Source organism: Harpia harpyja, chromosome 1 (assembly GCF_026419915.1).
Source record: "Harpia harpyja isolate bHarHar1 chromosome 1, bHarHar1 primary haplotype, whole genome shotgun sequence".
Classification (NCBI taxonomy): Eukaryota; Metazoa; Chordata; class Aves; order Accipitriformes; family Accipitridae; genus Harpia; species Harpia harpyja.
In genome coordinates, this window is record NC_068940.1 from 63,067,670 (window position 1) to 63,088,964 (window position 21,295).

A 21,295-nucleotide genomic window follows, 5' to 3' on the forward strand; every position below is an offset into this window, starting at 1 on the left:
GAAACTGGTTCATCTGGGACAAGAAGGAAGGCAGGATAATTGAAGAGGGCAATGCGAAGGCTTGTGAGAACTGGTTACTTTTTTCTTTCTTAAGATTACTGCTTGAGTTGTACTGGAAACATGTTTCATGCTTTTACAGGCAACTAAGACATCATCACAAGTACTGAAAACTGAAGGTACAAGGCGAATGCTAATGGTCTGTTTTTCTGACACTGTACATAAAATAGGTTATGGTTGGCCAGAAGGTCAAGGTAACACTACTGCTGTAGCTATGATAACAAGGATGTGGAAGGATGCTGTCTCTGCATATGTGGATTTGCAGAAGTTGCTGCTCTCGGATGCCATTATGCTGGTAAAGGTGTATTCTGTACTCGAATGGCTGTTTTCCTTCCCTGGGGTAGCGTTATGGCAATGCAAAGCCCATCTTTGTGGAGCTTACAGTCATTCTGGGAGTGCTTTGCTGGCCTAGCATGCAAAGGTTTCTGAGTTGAAGTGCTCGTAGTATTTATGTAACTTAATAGATTCTGTTCTAACAGACTCAGAGGAACTTTTTTCCCCAAATTGTTTGGTCTTGATAGCAGAAGGGAAGATGATTTTTCTTGCCTCTTCCCCCCCCCCCCCCCCCCTTTTTTAAACTGTTGTTCATCCTTTTGTTAATGGTAGAGCTGTATTGCAGTAACCACAGTGACGACTTCCAAGGCAGTAATGGATAAAAGATGGCCTGATAACAAAGGCTGAAATAAATGATTTGTACCTGAACAATAAAAGGACAATGAAATTATAATGATGGCACAGGCTCAGAATGGATGTCACTGCATATGAAGCCTAGACTTGTTTGCTAAACCCGAAGAGATTGCTGAAAACTTGTCAGTTGGATGGAGAGAAGCACTAGCTCTACGGTCAAGCTACTGTGTCATTTTCTCAGGAGCATGGCATCACTTGCGTCTAGTGCTCTGCTTTTTCTCCTGAATATGTAACAGGTATTCCTAAAATGGACAAGGAAAACTGGGAATGAGCGAAACTAAAATTTACTATGAAATGTGCAAGTCTGACTTTTTTTTTTTTTTATGGTATATTTTCCAATTCTGCTGTTTTGACCTGCAGTTAAGTACCTCATCTTTCCCTGAAGAGGAAAAATGCTTTGTAAGTGGGAGATCGGTATTGTAAAATCATTTAGAAGACAAACAAAACAGGAAGGTTATGTACTAGTGTAATACAAGTCAATAAGGTAATCTTCTGAAATTTTGGCACTTTCCATTTAGGGCCTCCTTATTTTTAACACTACTATTGAAAACGTTGTGGTGGTTGGCATTCAGTTTGCCATCTCTGTAGTGCTTTTTTTTTTTTTTTTTTTTGTGGTGAAGATAAACTGTAGAGGGAAGGTAAAGAGATGTGCTTCATGGTTACAAAAGGGAGGCTTTCCATTTGTTTTGTGAGGGAAGGGATGCAGAGACGTGCTTATGGGAGATGTGGGAGACGGAGTCAGGGCTGAAGTGAGGGGTGTAGTGGTGCATTAGCTTAAAATTATTTGGGGCATGGGTTGTTAATCTGTAATAATTGAAAGAGAATTTGATCTTTGTTCTGGTGCGGTGGTGGCAGTAGAGAGTTATGCATAAATGTGGCAAAGGAAGGTTGCCCAAGCAAAATGTCTGAAGCTCTGTAAATCCTAGGCAATGATTGCTTGCATCATGTCCAGAAGAACACCAATAACTTGAACACGATGTGAAGACAATCCTGGAAATATGCCGTGATGGGAAAGGTTAGAGGTGTTCTGCATATGGGGATATTGAAAAAGGGCTAAGACAGAATGCCACTTTCAAAACAAAGTAGTGACTTGAGCAAATTTGGGGTGTACAAAGCTATAGAAGTCTTGAATAATCCCAGTTTCTGAAATATTGTACACAACTTCATATGACTTATGCTAATCCTATCTAGAGGAAAAGTAGCAAATAGTATGCATTCCAAATGCCCATGTTAGTGGTATTAGCCAGATTGTTAGGGTTGTTTTTTTAGTAGAGGCTAAGGGGGTAACTTGCTGTGTATTGGGTTCGTGTGGTGGGGTTTTGGTAGCAGGGGAGGGGCTGCAGGGGCAGTTCCTGTGAGAAGCTGCTAGAAGCTTCCCCGGCTCCATGTCAGACCCACCGCTGGCCCAGGCCGACCCCATCAGCCATGGTGGTAGTGCCTCTGGGATAAAGGAGGGAAAACCTGCAGCAGAGAGGGGAGTGGAACGTGAGAGGAACCCCTCTGCAGACAGAAAGGTCAGTGAAGAAGGAGGGGAGGAGGAGTGGGGGAGGAGGGGATGCCCCTGCAGCCCGTGGTGAGACGGCAGGCTGTCCCCCCCCCCCCCCAGCCCATGGAGGTCCATGGGGGAGCAGATGCCCACCTGCAGCCCATGGAGGACCCCATGCTGGAGCAGATGGGTGCCTGAGGGAGGCCGTGACCATGTGGGAAGCCCGTGCTGGAGCAGGCTCCTGGCAGGACCTGTGGCCCCGTGAAGAGAGGAGCCCATGCTGGAGCAGGTTTTCTGGCAGGACTTGTGACCCTGCGGGGGACCCACACTGGAGCAGTCTATGCCTGAAGGACTGCAGCCCGCGGAAGGACCCACTCTGGAGCAGTTCGTGAAGGACTGCAGCCTGTGGGAAGGATCCACATTGGAGAAGTTTGTGGAGGACTGTCTCCCATGGGAGAGACCCCACGCTGGAGCAGGGGAAGAGTGTAAGGAGTCCTGCCCCTGAGGAGGAAGGAGTGGCAGAGACAATGTGTGATAAACTGACCCCAACCCCCATTCCCCATCCTCCTGCGCTACTGGGGGGGAGGAGGTAGAGAAATAGGGAGTGGAGCTGAGCCAGGAAGGAGGGAGGGTTAGGGGGAAGGTGTTTTAAGGCTTGCTTTTACTTCCCATTATCCTTGTTTTGATTTGATTAGTAGTATGTTAAATTACTTTTGTTTTTTTCCCCAAGTTGAGCCTGTCTTTTGCCCGTGACCATAAGTGGTGAGTGATCCCTCCCTGTCCTTGTCTTGACCCACAAGTGTTTCTTTGTATTTTCTCCTCCTCATCCCACCAGGGCTGGGGGTGGGGAAGAGTGAGCGAGCAGCTTCCTGGTGCTTTGTTGCCAGCTGGGCTTAAACCATGACACTTGCATTCGTGTGATCTTCACTCTGGTCTGTTGCAAGTCATAGCAAACTGTCCTTCATGTGAGCCAGGAGGTTGCTGTCCGTCCCCTCTTGGCAAAGAGTGTTAAATAGTTGTTCTGTGTAATAGCATAGATGATTTCCACAGGGAGATGGAATTTAAGATCTCTGCTGTTGTGAAATATAGATTTATATGGGGGGGAAAAATTATGTTTCCAACTCTTGAGACCGACATACTAACATCGAAACATCTTCACTTTCATTTAGTGCACTTGGACAATGCAATTAGTTTATTTTTGTTTGTATGATCTTGCAGTCCTAGCAGTTGGTTTATTGTGGCATGGCTTGTCTTCGTCAAAACTTTTTTTTTTATTTTTATTTTTTAATTTTTGTGGATTTTACTTACTTGATTTTCACTGGCTGACTATTTCCTGATCCTAAATGTATGATCAGCAGTAAAAATGTTTTTTCCTTGTTAGAATTTGTTAGCAGAATGACCAAATAGAATTTAGACTTTACTTATCTCTCCTCCTGATTGTTTTCTTATACATGGGTGTCCATACTTCCTACCTATTACTTATTGGGAACTGAATGCTCAATTCCCTTGGCCAGTTTTCAAAATTACATTCAACATCTGAATGTGAAATATTATCACAAAGATGAAAATACCATTGTATCTTTAATTGTGCTCATCCCTCTGCAAAAACAGTGTCATCTTTTCAAAAGACTAGTTGTGGGGAATTAGCATGTCTTTCAAGGTTATAAATGGTAAAAAAAGGGGAGGGGCCAAAAACCCCCAAAAGAAGCAGTCTCATACTTCTTCAGTGGAACCTCTTAAATTAAAAACTCCTTTCCTTGCTTTCATGTCTTGTATGTGGACCTCACCATTAATCTGAAAGAAACATGAGTAAAAGAACAGCTCACACATACCCTTGAAAACCAAACCTAATGATCAAAATAACAGGACCTTATAAAATTAGGTTATTACAGAAACAACTTTAATCTCATTTGTTTATTTATGATCTTGATTTAAGATCAGTCTGTGCTCTTCTTTGATTAAATGCCTGAAAAACTCTAACAGAAATACTATACAATTGCATTTTCTTTGAACAGGTACTTTGTGCTGGACTTTGAGACGGGGATTCTGCAGTATTTCGTGAATGAACAAAGTAAAAACCAGAAGCCACGTGGAACCTTGTCTTTAGCTGGAGCTATAATATCACCCAGTGACGAAGTGCCACACATGTTGGTGGTCTACTCTGCTAATGGAGAGATGTATAAATTGAGAGGTACAGTGTTGTTTGGAGTGCCACCTGAGTCATTTTTCTCTCCCATTCCTGCTTCTACATCTCTTCTCTCATATCTCGTTTCTCTTCTACTTCCCTATACTGTCAGAAAGTAGTGGTTATACAGCTATCTTGTTACGTACTGTATTATAAAACACACTGGAAGAGTAATCTGGAGTTAAATATGTGTGAATTTACAATATATAGACTTTCAGGGCTGGAAGATACCTCAAGATGCCTTCTGTAAGTTGTTACTGTGGCATTTTGCTTGTACAGTATCTCTTGTTTGCTTCCAAAGGTAGAAAAAGCAGCTTTCGTTGCTGTCCACAGCATAGCATTTAATTTCTAATATTGTTCTCCCCTGCCACCATCCTGCAGATAATGTGCAGTAATGAATCTGCTGATGGGTCAGAGAAGGGAAAAATGCCAGTGGAAGGCTGTTAAGATAATATGTTCTTGTCAGTCTTGGAATAATAGAATGCACCCTTAACATAAAGTTTTGCCTTCCCTTGCTCCCAAATATAAGAAAGACAATATAAGGTATGTAAGAGTTACTTTGGAATAATTTAAAAAAAAAAAAAAAAAAGGCAGTATTCTGATTCTAAGGTATTTTCAGTATGGTTGATTGATCAGGATACTTTAATATCAAACTATTTTATAAAAAAAAGAAATAAAAAAAAGTGACATGGTGTAACAAAAGTTTAAAATTATGTTAGTTTTATTCTGACCACAGTTCATCAGTTGTCTGGCAAGACAGAGTATGCAGGACTCCTCCCCTGTGGTACACTGTGTTGCTGTTCTATATGTAGAACTGAAACACAAGAACAACCAGGGAGAGTTTCTGTTAAAATGTTTTGGAATTTGCACAGCTAGAAATCATGAACACTTGTGGTTTCATTATCATGCTTTTCCAGTCACTTGAGATTATCAAATACTTACAATATGCTGCTTTTAATTTAATGAGATCTATAAATTTTATTAAAATCAGTAAATAATTTTTATGTTGAGTCAATAACCATTGAGATACTTAATAGCAGAGGAAGTAAGAGAAAATGTTTGCTGAAATTACCCACTCTGTATTGGTATTCCTAATTACAATTACTGTAGTAGTGGTTTGTTTAAAACAAAACCAAACCTCTCTCCTAAATAGACTTATTAATATTACACAGGAGCCACCTGTGTGGCTGCAGATAATCTTTTCAATAATTTTTAAAGCTGTTTTTTAAAAATGTGAGGGGGAAATTGTGGTTTTCATCCTTGTGTATTTAAGTTGCATGCAAATGATACACATGTTTAAAGAGAGATTTAGTTGAACTACTTTGAAACAGAAGTACTTAAATTTCTGGGGAACTGGTAGCTTGTCTGGTAGTTGATTGACAGCCTGAGTGCAGAGGTTTTACTGATGTAAGTGCTTTGGTGTGGCCCTTGTCCCTCACAAAGAGAGACAAGTAAAACAAAAGTGGATTAAAAATTAAAAAAAGTCACCTTGAGGTAATTCTGCTTTTAATAACACTTGGAGATAACTATGAAGAAGACTCAAGCTTATCTCTTCCAACTGGCCATGACATCTTAAGTTGAGGTTTAGATGTATTGTACTGAAGAACTTACACATACTTAAATTAAGTAGTGTGAATTAGAATTTGTAGTGCATCCTAACCAATAAATAATCGCCCTGCCCCGCCCCGGCCCATCACCTTCTCTTATGCAAAAAAAGAGTATCGATTTATGTGTGAGTCCCTGCATTTTCTTGTTTCTGTTCTAGCTGCTGATGCAAAGGAGAAACAGTACTGGATAACTCAGCTTCGATCCTGTGCCAAACATCACAAGGAAGGTAATTCTAAGGTAAATAATTAAGAGGGAGAAGTAACTATTATTTTATAAGTGGTGTAGGTGAAGAACAGCATGACCTGGATGATAGACTGGCTGCTGCAGTTAGTGGGTTGATGTTTAGAGGTTTATGAATAAAAGCAGCAAGTTGTCATTTGTCACTAACTGGAGCAGGCTTAAGTCAATTGGGCAATCTTAATAAATAAACATTATGCTATTTATGAGAAATTAATGAAGTGCATTTTGGATGCTATCAATACATGGTTAATTGAGTGGCTGGGTAAACAGTTTATTAATAAATACCTGTGTGATGTCCTGACTAGTATTTAAAAGTGTTAATTGATATTAGTTTTATTTAATTTTATAAGATCTAATGGCCTTTATTATAAAAGTTTCAGGTAGGTGTTAGCAGTGGTCAGTCTTCAACTTCTTTACCAAATCTGAAAGAGGTCATCATACGAAGATTTATATTATTTATTTCTCTTTGGAAGTGATGTCAGAATTTTTGTCCTCAAACAGATAAATATTTTGGACAGGTAAAACGTTTGGACTTCAAAAATTGCAGAATGATGGGTTGAGGGTGTCACCTGCCTCCAAGTAGAAATGACATGAATCTGTTTAAATTAGAACGCACTTTGAAAGTGGGAGATATTAAAAACAAACAAACAAAAATCCCTATTAGAAATAAATTATTATTGTATTTATTTTATTTATGCTTTTGGTGTTAATACTAAGTCACTAAAAAAAAAAAAGTTCTGCTCTTTTCTTCAGTCTTTTAAGCACTTCTACTGATACCTTTACAAGAATGAAAAAGGTTGCTTTCCTCATGACTAATTGTTTACTATATGAAAAAAATGCATATAACTGCAAGCAGAAAGGATTCCTCCCTGCCCCAAGATGTTGAGAATATCAGTCTTATGTTAACTGCAAAGTCATGATCCTGGCTATCTTTGAAAGTTGGACTTCGAAAAGATGGATGGTATTTTGAGGAGACTGGCATTCATTGAAGTGTGTGAAGTAAAATAAAACCAACTTTCTGTTCTTTGTGAGCGATGTGGACTTGTCAAGAAGCACTTATGGTATAATTAAAGACCTTTTTGAAGGAGAATAAGTAACTTCAGTATTTCGGTACTTTTTCATTTCTTACACATGGCAATTAAATACAATCTTTATATAGCTGTGGCCCAGTGCTATTCGGAAAGGTGCAACTCTGCTTGATCATGATACTCTCACAGTTGCTGTTGGTTTGCAGCTCAGGGACTTCCTGTGCTAGATAGAGATGGTAACTTTTTATGCTCAATTGCCATCAATGAATTATTCCTCAACAAGTTTTCTGGTCACTTCTTGAACCTATTTAAATGTTTAGCATCTACAGTGTACTGTGATGAGGTAGTAGAACTGTTGTTCAGTATATATGATATCAGAGACTTGTGCAATGGCATAGTGATTCTTATACTTCTACTCTCTATTTGTTTGCTAATATTTCTCAATACTGGCTTTGTTTTTCTCTTTTTGCCTGCTCCTGATAAATAATTCTGTAGAGGTGTCTCTTTTTCATACCAAAATCTCATTCCAGAGCGGCAGTAATTGAGTTGAAGCTGATCTTTGTGTAAGTGAAGTTTGGATCATTTTTCCTCCTTAAGTAAAAACTGTTGTACTTAGTAATAATTTATGTTCAGAATTTTTCATACTGCCTCTCCATGTTGAGCTCCTGCAGTAGTAGTATCTACATATTTTGATAGGCTCTGAATTAATTAGTATGTCAAGAGAAAAATCTTGGTGTTACAACATCGAAAATGTCCAGCAATTAGTAGTGGTCCAAAAAAAGCAAATAGAATTTTAGGAATTACCAGGAAAGGAGCAGGGAACAGAAGGGAAAATACTTAGACTGCTCTAACTCTGCGGGAGCATAATAATGGACTCAATGACAGATCAATATGATCATAGTTGAAGACCCTTTACTAGAGCATCAGACATCATTTTTATACATTGGTTACATCCGTACATGCGTTTAGCTGTTTTACTATTGGTTACACACATTATTCACGCGTTGTCCACGCGCCTAGTTAGACTTAATGATTGGTTATATCAACACTGTACACGCGCATAAACATAAGACATAATTGGTTATACTAACTAAAACATGCGAAACTTGTCTCAGTCTAATTGGTCAAGATAAACTGCCGAATTGAGGTTCTTTGTGCCAAGTTCCCTTTATCGTGGAATGTGCACCTGTGTTCTTCTAATTGGTATCTTTTTTTTTTTGTCGTCTTGTTTATTCTGTTCAAGGCCTTCTAAAGGTGTCTGGAATGCTCTTGCGACCGTTAGCTAAATATGTGTCCACACTAACTCTGTCAAATACTTGTCTCAAATACTTTTATCAGTCCCCTTCCATTTCTGAAATGGAAACATTGGAGTGGGGGAAAGTACTTTTCATCACTTTTGTTACTCTTCTGTACAGAATGAACTCTGTGTACTGGAACTTGGCTACACTGGAGTCTTTTTCTGATGATGGGAAGGGAAAGGGCAAATCAGGGAAGTATAGGGTTAGTAAGTGCTCTGGAGTGGCTGAATAGGAGGTATTTGCTAGTTGTTAATATCGGTATGGGGGACTCTCAAAGAAAACGAGATGAAAACTCAAAATAATTTTAAGGAGATGAATGACAAATGGAGATTATTATGGGATGCTTTGGATGCCAAAAGTGTACATAGATTTGAAAAGTATTTGAAAGGCAAAATGTTGTTAGAAAGTCTTGACCAAGTGAGTGGGAGGCTATAAAATAGAAAGATGGTGACTGTCACAGAAGATCTGACATGCAACTTTTAGAAACAGGAAGGGCTTAGAATGGGGAGCATCTCTCTAGACTTGTTCTTGTACTCTTGCATAGTGACATACCACTGCTGTGGCTTTCTTCTGGTTCCTAGGCTCATTGTGCAAGAAAACAAAAGGATTTCCTTGACTGAGGGGTGGTGGGCATACATAACTGAGGAACCAAACAAAAGATTGTTTCAAACAGCAGAAGGAGGGTTCTTGCATTTTTTCTTAGAAGACTGATGAGTTACAGAAACTTGGAATAGGATGCTGGAGTATAGATGCATTTTGGTTTGTACAGCCAATCATACATTTTAATTAGCTCGGATCCTTTTAGTATGAAATAGAAATGCTGAAGAAAACTAAAGTATTTTTCTTAGTTCTGTGTTACAAGTCTACATCTAAAATCAGACTAGGTCAGTTTTCACTTAATATGTTTGTTAGTGAAGCACTCTTAATTGTCCACTTTTGTAAGCCACAGAGCAAATAGGGTTTTATATCTTCTGTATTTTTAAGCTTAACAGTCTAGAAAATAAAATGTTGGGAATTTATGTGCTTCAGATGAGACCACTGATGACTCTGCTTCTTACTTCAGAAGCGTACTGTACTTGAAGCAATGTCGTGCTTACCTGTTTCTAGGAACCTTTCTTTTGACAAGATTTGTCTCTTACTGTTTTTCAATATACTTTTCTCCTTTTTCCCCTCCTATCTTCTCAGGGTTAGAGTATTATCTGAGAGGCAGATTATCCCTGACTTTAGCATTGCATGTAGTGCTAACTAGGATTTTATCTACAAGTAAGTTTTAAAGCTTCTCTCTGCTTTTCTCTAGAAAAGCAAGTGATCAAAAGCTTTTATGTTACAATGATTAGATTTTGGAGATCAGATACTGGTTACAAGGGAGTGATGCTTCACAGAGGTTCCAGAAACTAGAAAAAAATCATTTTTTTCTTTTCCTCAAAGTTTCTTACTTCAGAACTACTGCCTGATAGGAGGTAAGGGAAGCAAGAACTGCTGCATTTCTTTGTGATTTGTTTTTTTTTTTTCTTGTAGTTGAAGGTACTTTTATATAATAATATAATAGTTATTAGCATGGGGGTGGAAACATGCTGTTTAAAATATTTTAAATTTACATAAAATAGCATGTTGCTATTTTAGCCACCTTACTGTTGCTTTTGTGTTGGGGTTAGGGACTGGAATTACATACAAAGGTCTGTAATGACACAGAGAAGGGTACATGTTTGACTTCCTTTTGCAGAATTGAGGACAAAAATCTGTATTTTTGGATTTTGTTAAAATAGCCCTACCATTGATAGGTCTGTCATGATGTGATTTGTTGTTCTAATGGCAGCGGGGCTGGATCTCTCTCTTTCCCCCCTTCCTCATACTTTGAGGGCTGTGGTAAGTGATAACCACAAATTGTCTGTCTCTGATAGCGCTGTCACGAACAGGCAGATAGATACTCACGTGTTGTAAACTTCTGGAGTTTGAACAGAATCCAAGCTCTGTCTCTGCTGGGAACAGGCATGTTTCTGCATTGGGAAAGCTGGAGCCTGAGTGGTTGCTCGCAGCTTCTTCTACAGCTTAAACTCACCTTTTTCACAGGAAGAACGAGAGCCAGAAATTTCTAGCTATTTTTTAGGAGTCATACACTTGAGAAGGAGGTGCAATGGGAAGTGTAAAATGTGGAGTGAGGGATATGTTTTATCTTACGCAAGTGGGATATAGGTTAACTGGGGAAAAATAATGGGATAACCAGGCAAGCCTTGGGAAGGTTTCCAAGAATACCAGTGAAGCAACTCTTAGCTACAGGTCTTTCATATTGGAGAGAGAACACGTTTTTGAAATCTTGAACAGATATTGTTGGAAAGAGATTCATAGGAAAACATGAGAATTTGGAGAATGTTTTTTCAAAGCTGAAGCTGTGTCACTATTTCTGTGAAATATTCATAGGAGAGCATTCCTTCTTCCTGCACTGGATCCAGATCAGCACTGGTTTCCTTCCTTGTTCAGAGCTACTGCCTGCTTCAAAATGCCACTGTATGGCTTGCTGTCCTTGCTGTCTTTAAAGCTTCACCTGGGGACTTGGAGTGGTGGAGGAAATGAAGCAGAGCAGTGATTATTAAAAAAAAAAAAAACAAAAAGTTGTATACTAATGACTAAATTTAGTTGCATCCTAATGAATGGTCTGAAGGTGAGCTATACATCTAACAAGTGGATGTAACACAAGCTGTCTGTCACTTTGTTTTAATTAAATTTTACATCTTAATGATAAAAAAAGCAGTAAAAGGATAATGTTCTCTGGCAAATAATTCCCATGCTGTAACATAGTCTTAATGTTCTTGGTATTCCCATACAAGTCTCATTTTGCTTAATTACAGATTGCTCAATCTCCACAGAGTGCCAAATCACACTGCATTGGAAGAAGTCTTCTATGTCTGGATAGGATTTGCTGTTTTTTTAGACTATTCTAAGTGAATATTATTGTACAAGTTTTAATTAAAGCATTAGTCAAATTGGAATTCAGTGATATAAAATGCTTCCAAGAAGAAGTAGGCTTATGCATAATTTTTGTGGTAACTTCCAAGAACAATTTTATATCCATAAATTGTCACAAGCTTGTTAGTTCTTCTATTTCATACCCCTTTTTTTCTTGACTGTTTAATGATGGTGGCTGTAAAAGCACTACTAAAACCAAACACGGGTTTTTATATCAGTTCTTAATTCCAACGTGTGGATGAGTTGCTGGATTGGCATACAACCCTTGTATTTCTCAGTGTTTATCAGGAATGTGGCAGGGAACAGAAACCTTTATCTTGTTGAAGTAGCTTCTGTCTTAAATTGTGCTCAGATGGTAACTTTCAGCTTAGGTCTGTGCTAGAATAAGGGGGTAGACTCCTCCTTGTTCCAGCTTCTGGTTTGGAGCTGCACAGTGAGCTGCCGAAAACTGGATGGTGTGGATTTATGTTTCAGCTGAACTCAGTTGCTAATTCCCTTCAGCTGTAAATGGCAGACCAGTTGCCTTCCTTCTGCTGCCACCCTTTGTGTGGGCTCTGTTGTGTTTCTGGTTCTGTGTTAGCTTGGGCATCAGAAACAGAAAAAATGACATCCTACTAAAAAGGACTTAGCTTTCTGACCAGCTCACTGAGGAATCGGATGAGCACTAATGTAGGAGAAACTGGACTGCTTCCAGCAGCCCCTGATGGTAAAGCTCTGTTCTCTTGTTCCTCCTGGATGCAGGATGGCTGAAATGGATCTGCCCAAAACCTAACCTTTCTCTGGTTTAGTCTGAGGCTTCATATTTAAACCTGAGCCACCCTGATGACTGCATGCCTCCGTGAGGTGCTGTCCTGCTCTCTTTCCCCTCAGGCAGTGCTCCTGGTGCCTGTTATAACCATCATCCAGCCCTCTGGAAAGGCAGCTTGGGGAGCTGAATCCACAGAAAATTCTGTATGTGTGTCTACATCTCCGTTTCTCTTCTGGTGTAACTCCCTGGAATGGCTATCCATGAGGTCAAAATGGGCCTCAGAGCCAGCATGGAGAGATGGTGGAGAAACAAGTCCAAACCTGCCCTTTTCGGTGGCAACTGCAGTAGCAGTTTAGCTGTAATGTGAAACAACACCTGTAGTAATGCCTGGAAGTTTGAGGTCAACACTTTTATCAAATCCCTATGAGGCAGATGTGTAATTTTTCTCCACAGCTGGAAGAATGGCTATCATAGATCTTTGGTTTTATCAGGTTTCTTCTTGCCTTATTAATGAATGTCCACGGAGATACCTTTAAATTTCTAAATGGATTATTCACTGGGTATTTTTAATGTCTGCATGATAACTGCTTCCATAAAGCCAGATCAGTGAAAGTTTCAAGTCTTTGTGAGTGTTGTTTTGGGTCTCTTACGCACATCAAGCCTCTTCTCCTTTTGGGCAAGTTCACTATTTCCTCCTCTGGTATGCTTGTCTGCTTCCTCCTCTCATCCCTGGCCTAGAGAAGTCAACTAAAGAATGGTGCTTCTAATTAAAACATGCTTTGGAAATCCTTACAGTGGTGATGCTGAGAAGGAAGCAGTGCTTGGCTGTAGGTGCGTGTGTGTTTGACACCTTTTTTCCTCGCTTTGGAAGCTGCATGAAGATAAGAGTTGCTCACAGCTCTCTGCTTTCAGTTTCTACAGAAATGGAAAAAAATTCCATTTAGGACTGAACATAAGCTTGCTCAAATGATTTTTGACAAAGAAAAGATGATGGAATGATTATCATAGTCTCTTGCTTAAAAGCAGATGCATGTATTGCCTTACTAAAGATGATTAAGCACTATAATATTCTGTCAGAAAAGTTAGTACCATAGATGGTGCTTTACACAAATGTGCAAAGCGTATCGTAAGCTTTTGCCTTTGCAGTGCTGAAGTTTGGATGTTATGTAGATTCAGTCATTTACATTTTAGTATTTGTAAATGATTATAATGTAAATGAAACAGATCTCTGTCTGTATTTTTCTTTTATCAGTGTTTGCTTACTTAGGATGCATTGGAAAAGAAGTAGATGGGAATTAAAATACTGAATGGTGGTGTCTCAAAATTGTAATTACTTCTGATAGCGTATGACTTCTCATTGCTCTAAAGCAGCATGCAGGGATTGGTTCTGTGCTATATATGCAGAGGAGTAAAGGAATGTCATTTCAGTATGTGTTATTCTGTAGAAAACATCTGTGGCACAGTGCCTGTGAAAATGATGATTATCAGCCATAAGCAGATATGACAATTCACTTCAGAAATTAGTTTATTGATTTCTGGAACATTGCATTTACTTTCCAAAATAAACAAAACTGTTTACTTCTGGTAAATGGTGAAAAACACTTCAGCTTCTTTGTGAGCAGGAAGGGCAATCTCCAGGGAGAATGAGTCATGAAAACATTAGTATAGTCGGAACTTACTGTTCTACAATTACGTTATTTTAATTGTTAGGATTTTTGATATCCAAATGGAAGCATTCATTATACTGCCTTTTTATCTTGGAGATGGACAGTCTACTAAGATAAAAATCTTAACCCAAATCTATGTTAGCTAAGCATACTTTAACTAGCTTTAGGTCATAAAACCAAGATGAACACAAGTTACAAATGAATCTTTTATTAGCTGCTTTATTATTCTTTTATTAGTTTCATTTTATTAGCAGGAAAACTGTTGGAGCAATGGTAAAATGTAGCCTCAGGAAAAAATATTTGTAATCCTTTTGGGATGCTTCAGCCTGTGGATTTCTTGACTCATTATTGGCACTATGCATTACTAATTGTTGAAGAGCTTATGTCTTCCCTTCATCAGAATTTCACTATCTATTTATTTATTTGCAAACCAGAAAGCAGTAGGTCCAAAGAAAACAAGATATGATAATAGTTAAGAGGGGCAGATCAGTCATACCAGCAGCGCTAGGGAGAAGAGCAGGGGTTAAGGAATAAAGATCCATGAGTTACTGTCATTGCTTTGATTTCCTGGGATAGTGACTTTAATGACTGTTGTAGTATGATGTGTAATTAGAGTGTTTTTAGCTGTAGAAAACATCACATAGGTTTTAACATTTTAACAAAAATGGAAAATTTTTATTTTTGCACAGCTGTGTATCAGCGCAAAAGAGATGCTTGTCACTCCCCGTGTTTAATCTGAAGAAGTTCTGCAAAAGAGGAGTCAAGTATTTGGCTGGGACATAGGTGTTGACAATGTGTTGTGAAATTCAAAAGTGCCTAAGGGGCTGAGTGTGTAGTTCCTGGAGAGGTTTCTTCTGGCAGTGGCAGGAAGAAACTGTCAGAAGGGATTAGCTGCTGCCCCTGTCTCCTTGGATGGAGCAGGCATAGTGCTCTGCTGCTGTTCTCTGTGGCATTGAGGAGTGGAACCCCACTTCAAAAGGTTTTGAGGGCTTGTAGAAACTGCCTCCTGCAGACATTCACCTGCGCTTTGTGTGTGACTGCTTTTGCAAGTTGTAAGTTGGAGTTCTTTATTTATCATGAGGCCTTGCCTAAGGGTAGTTTCATGGGTAGCCAGAGGTCCTGGTGCTGAGCTCATTTAGGGTTTGCATGTTACAGATGTCCTCTAAAGAATAATCCCTAATTAGATGCTACAGGATTTCTGTCCTGGGCTGGTGGAGTTTTCTGGCACGTTGGTCGGAAACATTGGTTAGCTAGATGGATGAAGAGTATAAAGGGACAGAAAATGAAAAGGTGAGGAAAACTTGCTTATAGACCTGTAGGAGCTGTTCAAACCAATGTATTTGCCTCTGATATTTGGCACAGACTGTGGCTGTACGTGCTAATTCAAGATTGCCAATCTTCCTGGCTCAGTGAGCTGCATAGGATTGATATATTGTGCTGAGAGGGGAAGGAGAAGACTCTAGAAGAGGCTCACTGGCAGAGGTGATCACTCCCTAGAGATCACATAACACTATTGTAGGGCAAGGCATGCAGCTGAATGTGAGGCACACCAGGCAGTGTGATATGGTCAGCCCTTGCCAGGCTGTGAACTTGTGTATGTAGAGATTTGAGCTTACCTAGCGTCCCTGTGTCACGGATGGGGTGATGCTCTTCACTTGTAAGAGAGAAGTAGCAATATGTTTATTGATATAAAACAGCAGTTTAACAGTGTTTGATAGTAAATGCAACCGAGGTTTAACAAGATTTGATGGCGAGGTTCACTTGATACTTACTGCATAGAGGACAGGGTCAGACAAAACTGTTGGGGAGACCCTCCTGTTGAGTCATGAGGTTCAGAATGGATCCCCTTGCTTTCTAAGCTCCTTCTCAGAGGGAAGTTTGGGTGCAGCTGGATCCAGACTTGGTCAACGGTTTATGTCTAAAGGATTATATATGCGCAATCAATCCTTTCCATCACTTAGCTCAGATTTCAAAGTTTAGCATGCTATTAATCACTTACTGAGAATCTGCTGTGGCAAGGACTCTCTCGACCTTGAGGAATAACCTTGAGAGGTGTCCCTACTCAAGGCGAGATCCTGGCATGCAGCGCGCTACCGTGCAAGAGAGCTCAACGGGCCCTGGGCTGTCCACTATTTATGGAGTAAGATAATTGACTCATATTTACACACTGACTACAGGTGTTAGTTTCTTCCAAATTTGGCTTAAGTTAGACATTGACCAGCACTGTGGTTAGGCAGGTGCATTGTTCAAATTAGCCCTCGGCTATTGTACTGTTATTTGTCTCCCCTGAGTCCACATTGAGCCGGATGCAGCCATCGTGACCAGACACATCCATCATGACCGCCACTGGTAGTTATCGCTTGAGCAGGGTTACGGGAAATACGGGTCAGGTTGGGGGGCGGGAGGGGAGAGCACACCACCACACCCTGTAGCAGGACAGCCTTCTTGAGCACCACCTGCCACTGAAACTACAGGTGGGCTGTTCTTCCTGATTTTCTCTCCTGCTCCACTGATTCCCAAACTCCACGCCCTAAATGATTGTCCACCAGCAGTTGCTGTGAGCTGCCACAGGCCTTTGCAAAACTTAATGAAAAGCCATCTTAAATGCATTGTGGTCCCACAGGCTGTTTATTCTGCCTCAAGTCACAGTTTAGGAGTGTAGTGATGTAGCCCAGTGAGTTGTGTTACGAAATAGAGCAAATCTTGCACAGAAAAAAATCTAATGTGGATTGAGAGACTCCTAAAATGATGGGCATATCTGTTTCTTGGAAATGTGTTCATTACTTACTTGTGATACAAAGCCAGTTAAAAAAATCACAGCTAGCTAGCAGCTTTTGTACTAATAGTTCACTATCAAATTTATGACTCCCAAGTATAAGTGGGGTTTGGTGAAAGGCGTATCGTGTTAGGTGATGTGATGAGAGAAAATGTGAGGTGTGAGCTGCAATCAAGGTGTCTGTTGTGATCCATGGGTCAGCTGCAGATAGTCCACTGCAGTTTGAAACAGTCTTGAGGAAAAATAGCATTGAAATGCCAAATAATATCAGTGATACAGATATTAACTTAGAATGTACATGCATTTCAATCTATGAACATACTTCTCAAAGTGTGCCGGTTAAATGAGATTATTTTGGCAGCTGGTTTTTCTGAAAGCCAACTCTCTCCTAGAATTCCTTCCTGATTCTGTATTTAAACAGAAACAGTGCATGGATTTTTCCATATTTGTTTTATGTTACTTTTGTTATTTGCAGATCTATAACTTCCCCCCACCCCCAGGAAAATCAAAACATAATAAAACTTCCCTTCTCACAGAATGTTGTTTTCTTTGAAGCAAAACTAATGGCTAAACTCACTGTTTTACATTGCTGCTGTTTATCTGAGTTTTAGGATCAGTTTAGCTATATGAAATTAGCAGTCGTGTATTTTTAATATTGTGATTGCATGATACTGGAGTGTCAGTCATTCTCAGAAAACTTCATTCTAAAAACAAAATAAGTTTTATTAAACTGGAAGATAAGTTCATTTTATGCTGAAAAAAAATGAAATTACCTTGTTCTTATTCTGCACTCTAAATTTAGTTTAGAAGTATTCTGATGCTAGTCAGTTTAAAAAAGAAACATTGGTAAGTATATTCTGCTATTATATACTAGGGATAGTCTTTTTCTGTGAAACTTCTATTTATAAAAGGAAATCCAATTGCACCCAGTTTCCCTCATCCCCTTCCTTCTTCCAAATACCTTTTCCTCTGGCTCTTATTTAATTGTAGTTATGTCTAAGCAATGCTTTTTCAAATGGAAGATGAGTTAAAAACCTGGCAACCTTTTGTGCCCTTCTGACAAATTCCACTCACTGCTTTTCATGCTTTTTTTTTTTTTCTTAGACTCAAATCCAGTTTTAGTGCAATTGTGAATTATCAGCAGGATGAATAGTTTTTGAATGTCTGATTTTACAGATGCTTATTATTATAATCTTACTAGTCATGGTAGTAGAGAATATATTCATTGCAAAAACAGAGTCAGTCCATCATTCTTGGAAGTATTTGTAAATGTAAGTCCAGACCAATGGAATAATGCTTATTTCTATGAGTATAGCAGCTCTTTGCACACTGAGAATGTGATAACCCATTTTTTAGACCTTCAAATGCCACAAAAAGTTTGAAGTCTAGTTTTGTGTGGGGGTGGCAGAGGGATCATGTAATTTATTTCACTCTTCCTTCTTGGTAGTGCCAGATAATCTGCCTTGTCATTTACAGTCAGTGTAGGTAACATGATGCCTGACTTTAATTCCAGTGCTAGGTGGAACCTGTCCACCTTGGATTTTAAGTCTTCTAATGAAATTACCCCAGAATTGCAGTTTGACCTGTAAGGGATAAGAAGAGAGATCGCACCCAAGTAATACTTTTGTGCACTTGCCAGCAGACTCAAGAGTGGTACCTCATGTTGATGGTAACTGTATTAGCAATGTTGAAGGCAGCCATCATTAGTTGTGCAGGGTTTGTAGGAGAGGTGAAATGGTATTTCACCCATAGGGCTGTATATATATACCTCACTTTAAGAAAGTGCTATTAAATGTCACTCTCTGAAGTGGTTTCTGTTTCATGAGGTAAGAGTTACTCTGTTTCAGCTGTAACCTTACAGATGCAATCAACAGTTCAAATAGAAAGGAACAGCTCTTTTATATTGCACTTCTATATATGATGTCCCATGGTGCTCTAGTGCACATCTGAGCTTGATTGAGAATTGCTGTCCTAAAGACCTCCAAGAAAACTTGGGTTTGAGGGCTGCAGAAAACAAACCAAGATGGCAACACTGACAAATGGTTAGATAAGAACAGAGAAAGTTCTTGAATGTTCAGACTGATTTTATAGTTTGTATGTTACGAGCATTCACACTGCAGCTACTGTTGGAGATATATGTCTGGCATTTTTTGTATTTAGGGTTTATCCCAAGCTTACTCCAAAACATGCTGACTCTTTAAGGCATGTTTTGTTTTAAATGTTAATGTTTAATTGGTGTGTGGATTGGCCTTGCCAAAATTGCAACTCCTCTGAAGTTGAAAACAGCACTGCACTGTTTCAGAAGTTCATCAGGTGAAAGCATTAAAATTTTTTTTCTTCCTTGCTGTTCATACCAGTTTGGTGAACTATAGGTCAATGGCTTAATAAAAAATGTTTGTGTTGGTGTTGTCATTACTCTGTCTGCAAAATCCTTTCTAATCTTTTGTAAAAAGTATGGTTGTAAGAACTTAGCAGCATGTTAATAGGTAAGAGTTTGTGAAGATTTTTGTTAAGGCCAATTTCAGACAAGCCAAGACACAAAGGCAATAGCCACAATGTTTCCAAGAAGATCCCTGCTGAGCAATGCAGATGGTTCAGAAGGAATAAATCAGTCCTGAGCACAGATACACCTCCAGATTTAGGTTTGTGAGGAAAGTAGAGCAGCACAAATCTATAGCCTGAATTGTAAATTATTTACTTGTGTAAAGGTTGCTAATATCAACATCCCATTGCTTGTTCTAGAGCATTTCATCCTCACGAAGTAGAAGCTCATCTCTTCTGCCACCTGGGACAGTTAATTCTGCATCTCCTAGTGGCCAGAAACATATGAATCAAAGTGGGCCAACTGTTGTAACCATTACACATCACAAATCACCTGCAGCTGCTCGAAGAGCGAAGAGCCAGCGTTCTGGTCAACTCCATGAAGTCAGAGAGGTAAGAAAGAAAAATCTGCTGTTTTGCTATAACTTCTAAATGCTTGTTTTCCTTTAGAATAAGCAGTCAAGTCTGACAGGTTAACAATTCTCTTTGTTTCCTACTTTATGTTTGACTGCTTGGTTTTGATCCCCTTGCTGAGCAAAAGGTGGTCTTTAGTTCTGGTTCAGCTTAAAGTCTGGTGTATACAGGCTTTTTTATGCTGATGTTAAAATTCGCGTGTGCACGTGCTTAAAAGAAGAAGTAGTTTGGTCACAGCTCCGAGACTTTGCAGTGGTGCTGCAGTGCTGGAGGAACATCTCTTTTAAGCTGCATGCAGCAAAACCTTTCAGATTGGAAAGAGGGCCCTGAAGCGTTTAAATATAACTAGAAAAAAAACCCTAACTTGAATGTCTGTTAAATGAATGTGAAAGAAGGCACAGCTCTCCCCACTCAGCAGTTTGTTTCTCTATGGCTATAGTCTTAAATTTTTTGTCAAGTTTCTGTTGCTGGCCTTGTGATGGAAGAATGCTTTGTCCATATTAAACACATGAAAAGCAAACAAGAAAGCATGTTTCTTTCAAAGCATGTTTACCAGGTTTTAAGAAGTGTAACTCATACACCAATTTAAGTCTGTCTTCCAGACAACAAAAATAGTACAGAGTTTTAAGCTTAAATAGTATGGCAGACTTTCACAGAACTCACTTTCACCTTTCTTTCATCCCTTGTTATTTTTGCTTTGTCTGAATTTCTAGCTATTCTCTAATAGTGCCTTTGTAGGTTCCCCTCCCACCCCTTCTACCAGAGAAACTGTTGGCAGCCTAGCTGCTTTAAAGCATTCTTTTATCACATGGTTTTAAAATATCTACCCATATAAAATACTTAAAATATCAAGATGCAATCTCCAGAGTCTGCTTTTAAGTTTACACTCCCTAAATGTTTTATAAATGGAGACCTTTCATATTAAGAGTTTGAATAAATTCTTAGTGTGTGCTCACAATGAAGACTCAAATTACGCATCCTGATGAAGAATGCTTGTTTTTGTTCTAGTAATATTAAAAGTGAAAACTTCCCTTGTATCCTCTATTGTATTACGATAATCTTTCCTTGCTCTGAAGAGCATGCTGTCTGAATGTCACCCATGTTTTCTTTACATTATAGAAAACACACATCTGTGTGTTTTTCATGAGAATATCTTGTCTTTGCCTACCAATCATGTCCCCCAAGTTGTTTCTACCTTACTAAATGTATTTGCTCTCATAGGTTGAATTCAGAGTGCACCTTAAACCTATTAATAAAATAAACAGTGGGAGCTGTTGCAGTTTTGTCAAATGAAGCTGGGTAGGGCTGAAAAGAATTTAAAAGAGAGACTTAGTATATGTGCTGATCATAATAAGTTGGGAAGGGAAAAAGTCAACAGATGCAAAAAACAACACTTGGGAAGGAAGAAATAAATACTAGCCTATAGTAAAACAGAGAATAAGTGGCTAGGTATCATCCCTGCAGAAAAGGCTTGGGCATTGCTGACTCATTTGTTTGCAGTCTATTGCAATGTAATGTCATTCCAAAAAGGTAAATATTACAGGACTTTAATCTGTAATCATGGACGATGATTATTTTGCTATGTTTGATGTGAGT

The 21,295-nt window shown here is 39.2% G+C and overlaps 1 protein-coding gene across 1 annotated transcript in view; it reads left to right on the top strand.

Annotated features, from left to right (window-relative positions):
- The window catches only part of OSBPL10 (oxysterol binding protein like 10), a 134,120-nt gene that overhangs the window by 38,285 nt on the left and 74,540 nt on the right, over positions 1-21,295 (top strand). Inside the window, 3 exon segments of the mRNA XM_052797493.1 lie at positions 4,246-4,421; positions 6,181-6,260; positions 19,487-19,678. Of these exon segments, the coding sequence (XP_052653453.1) occupies positions 4,246-4,421; positions 6,181-6,260; positions 19,487-19,678 (448 nt within the window).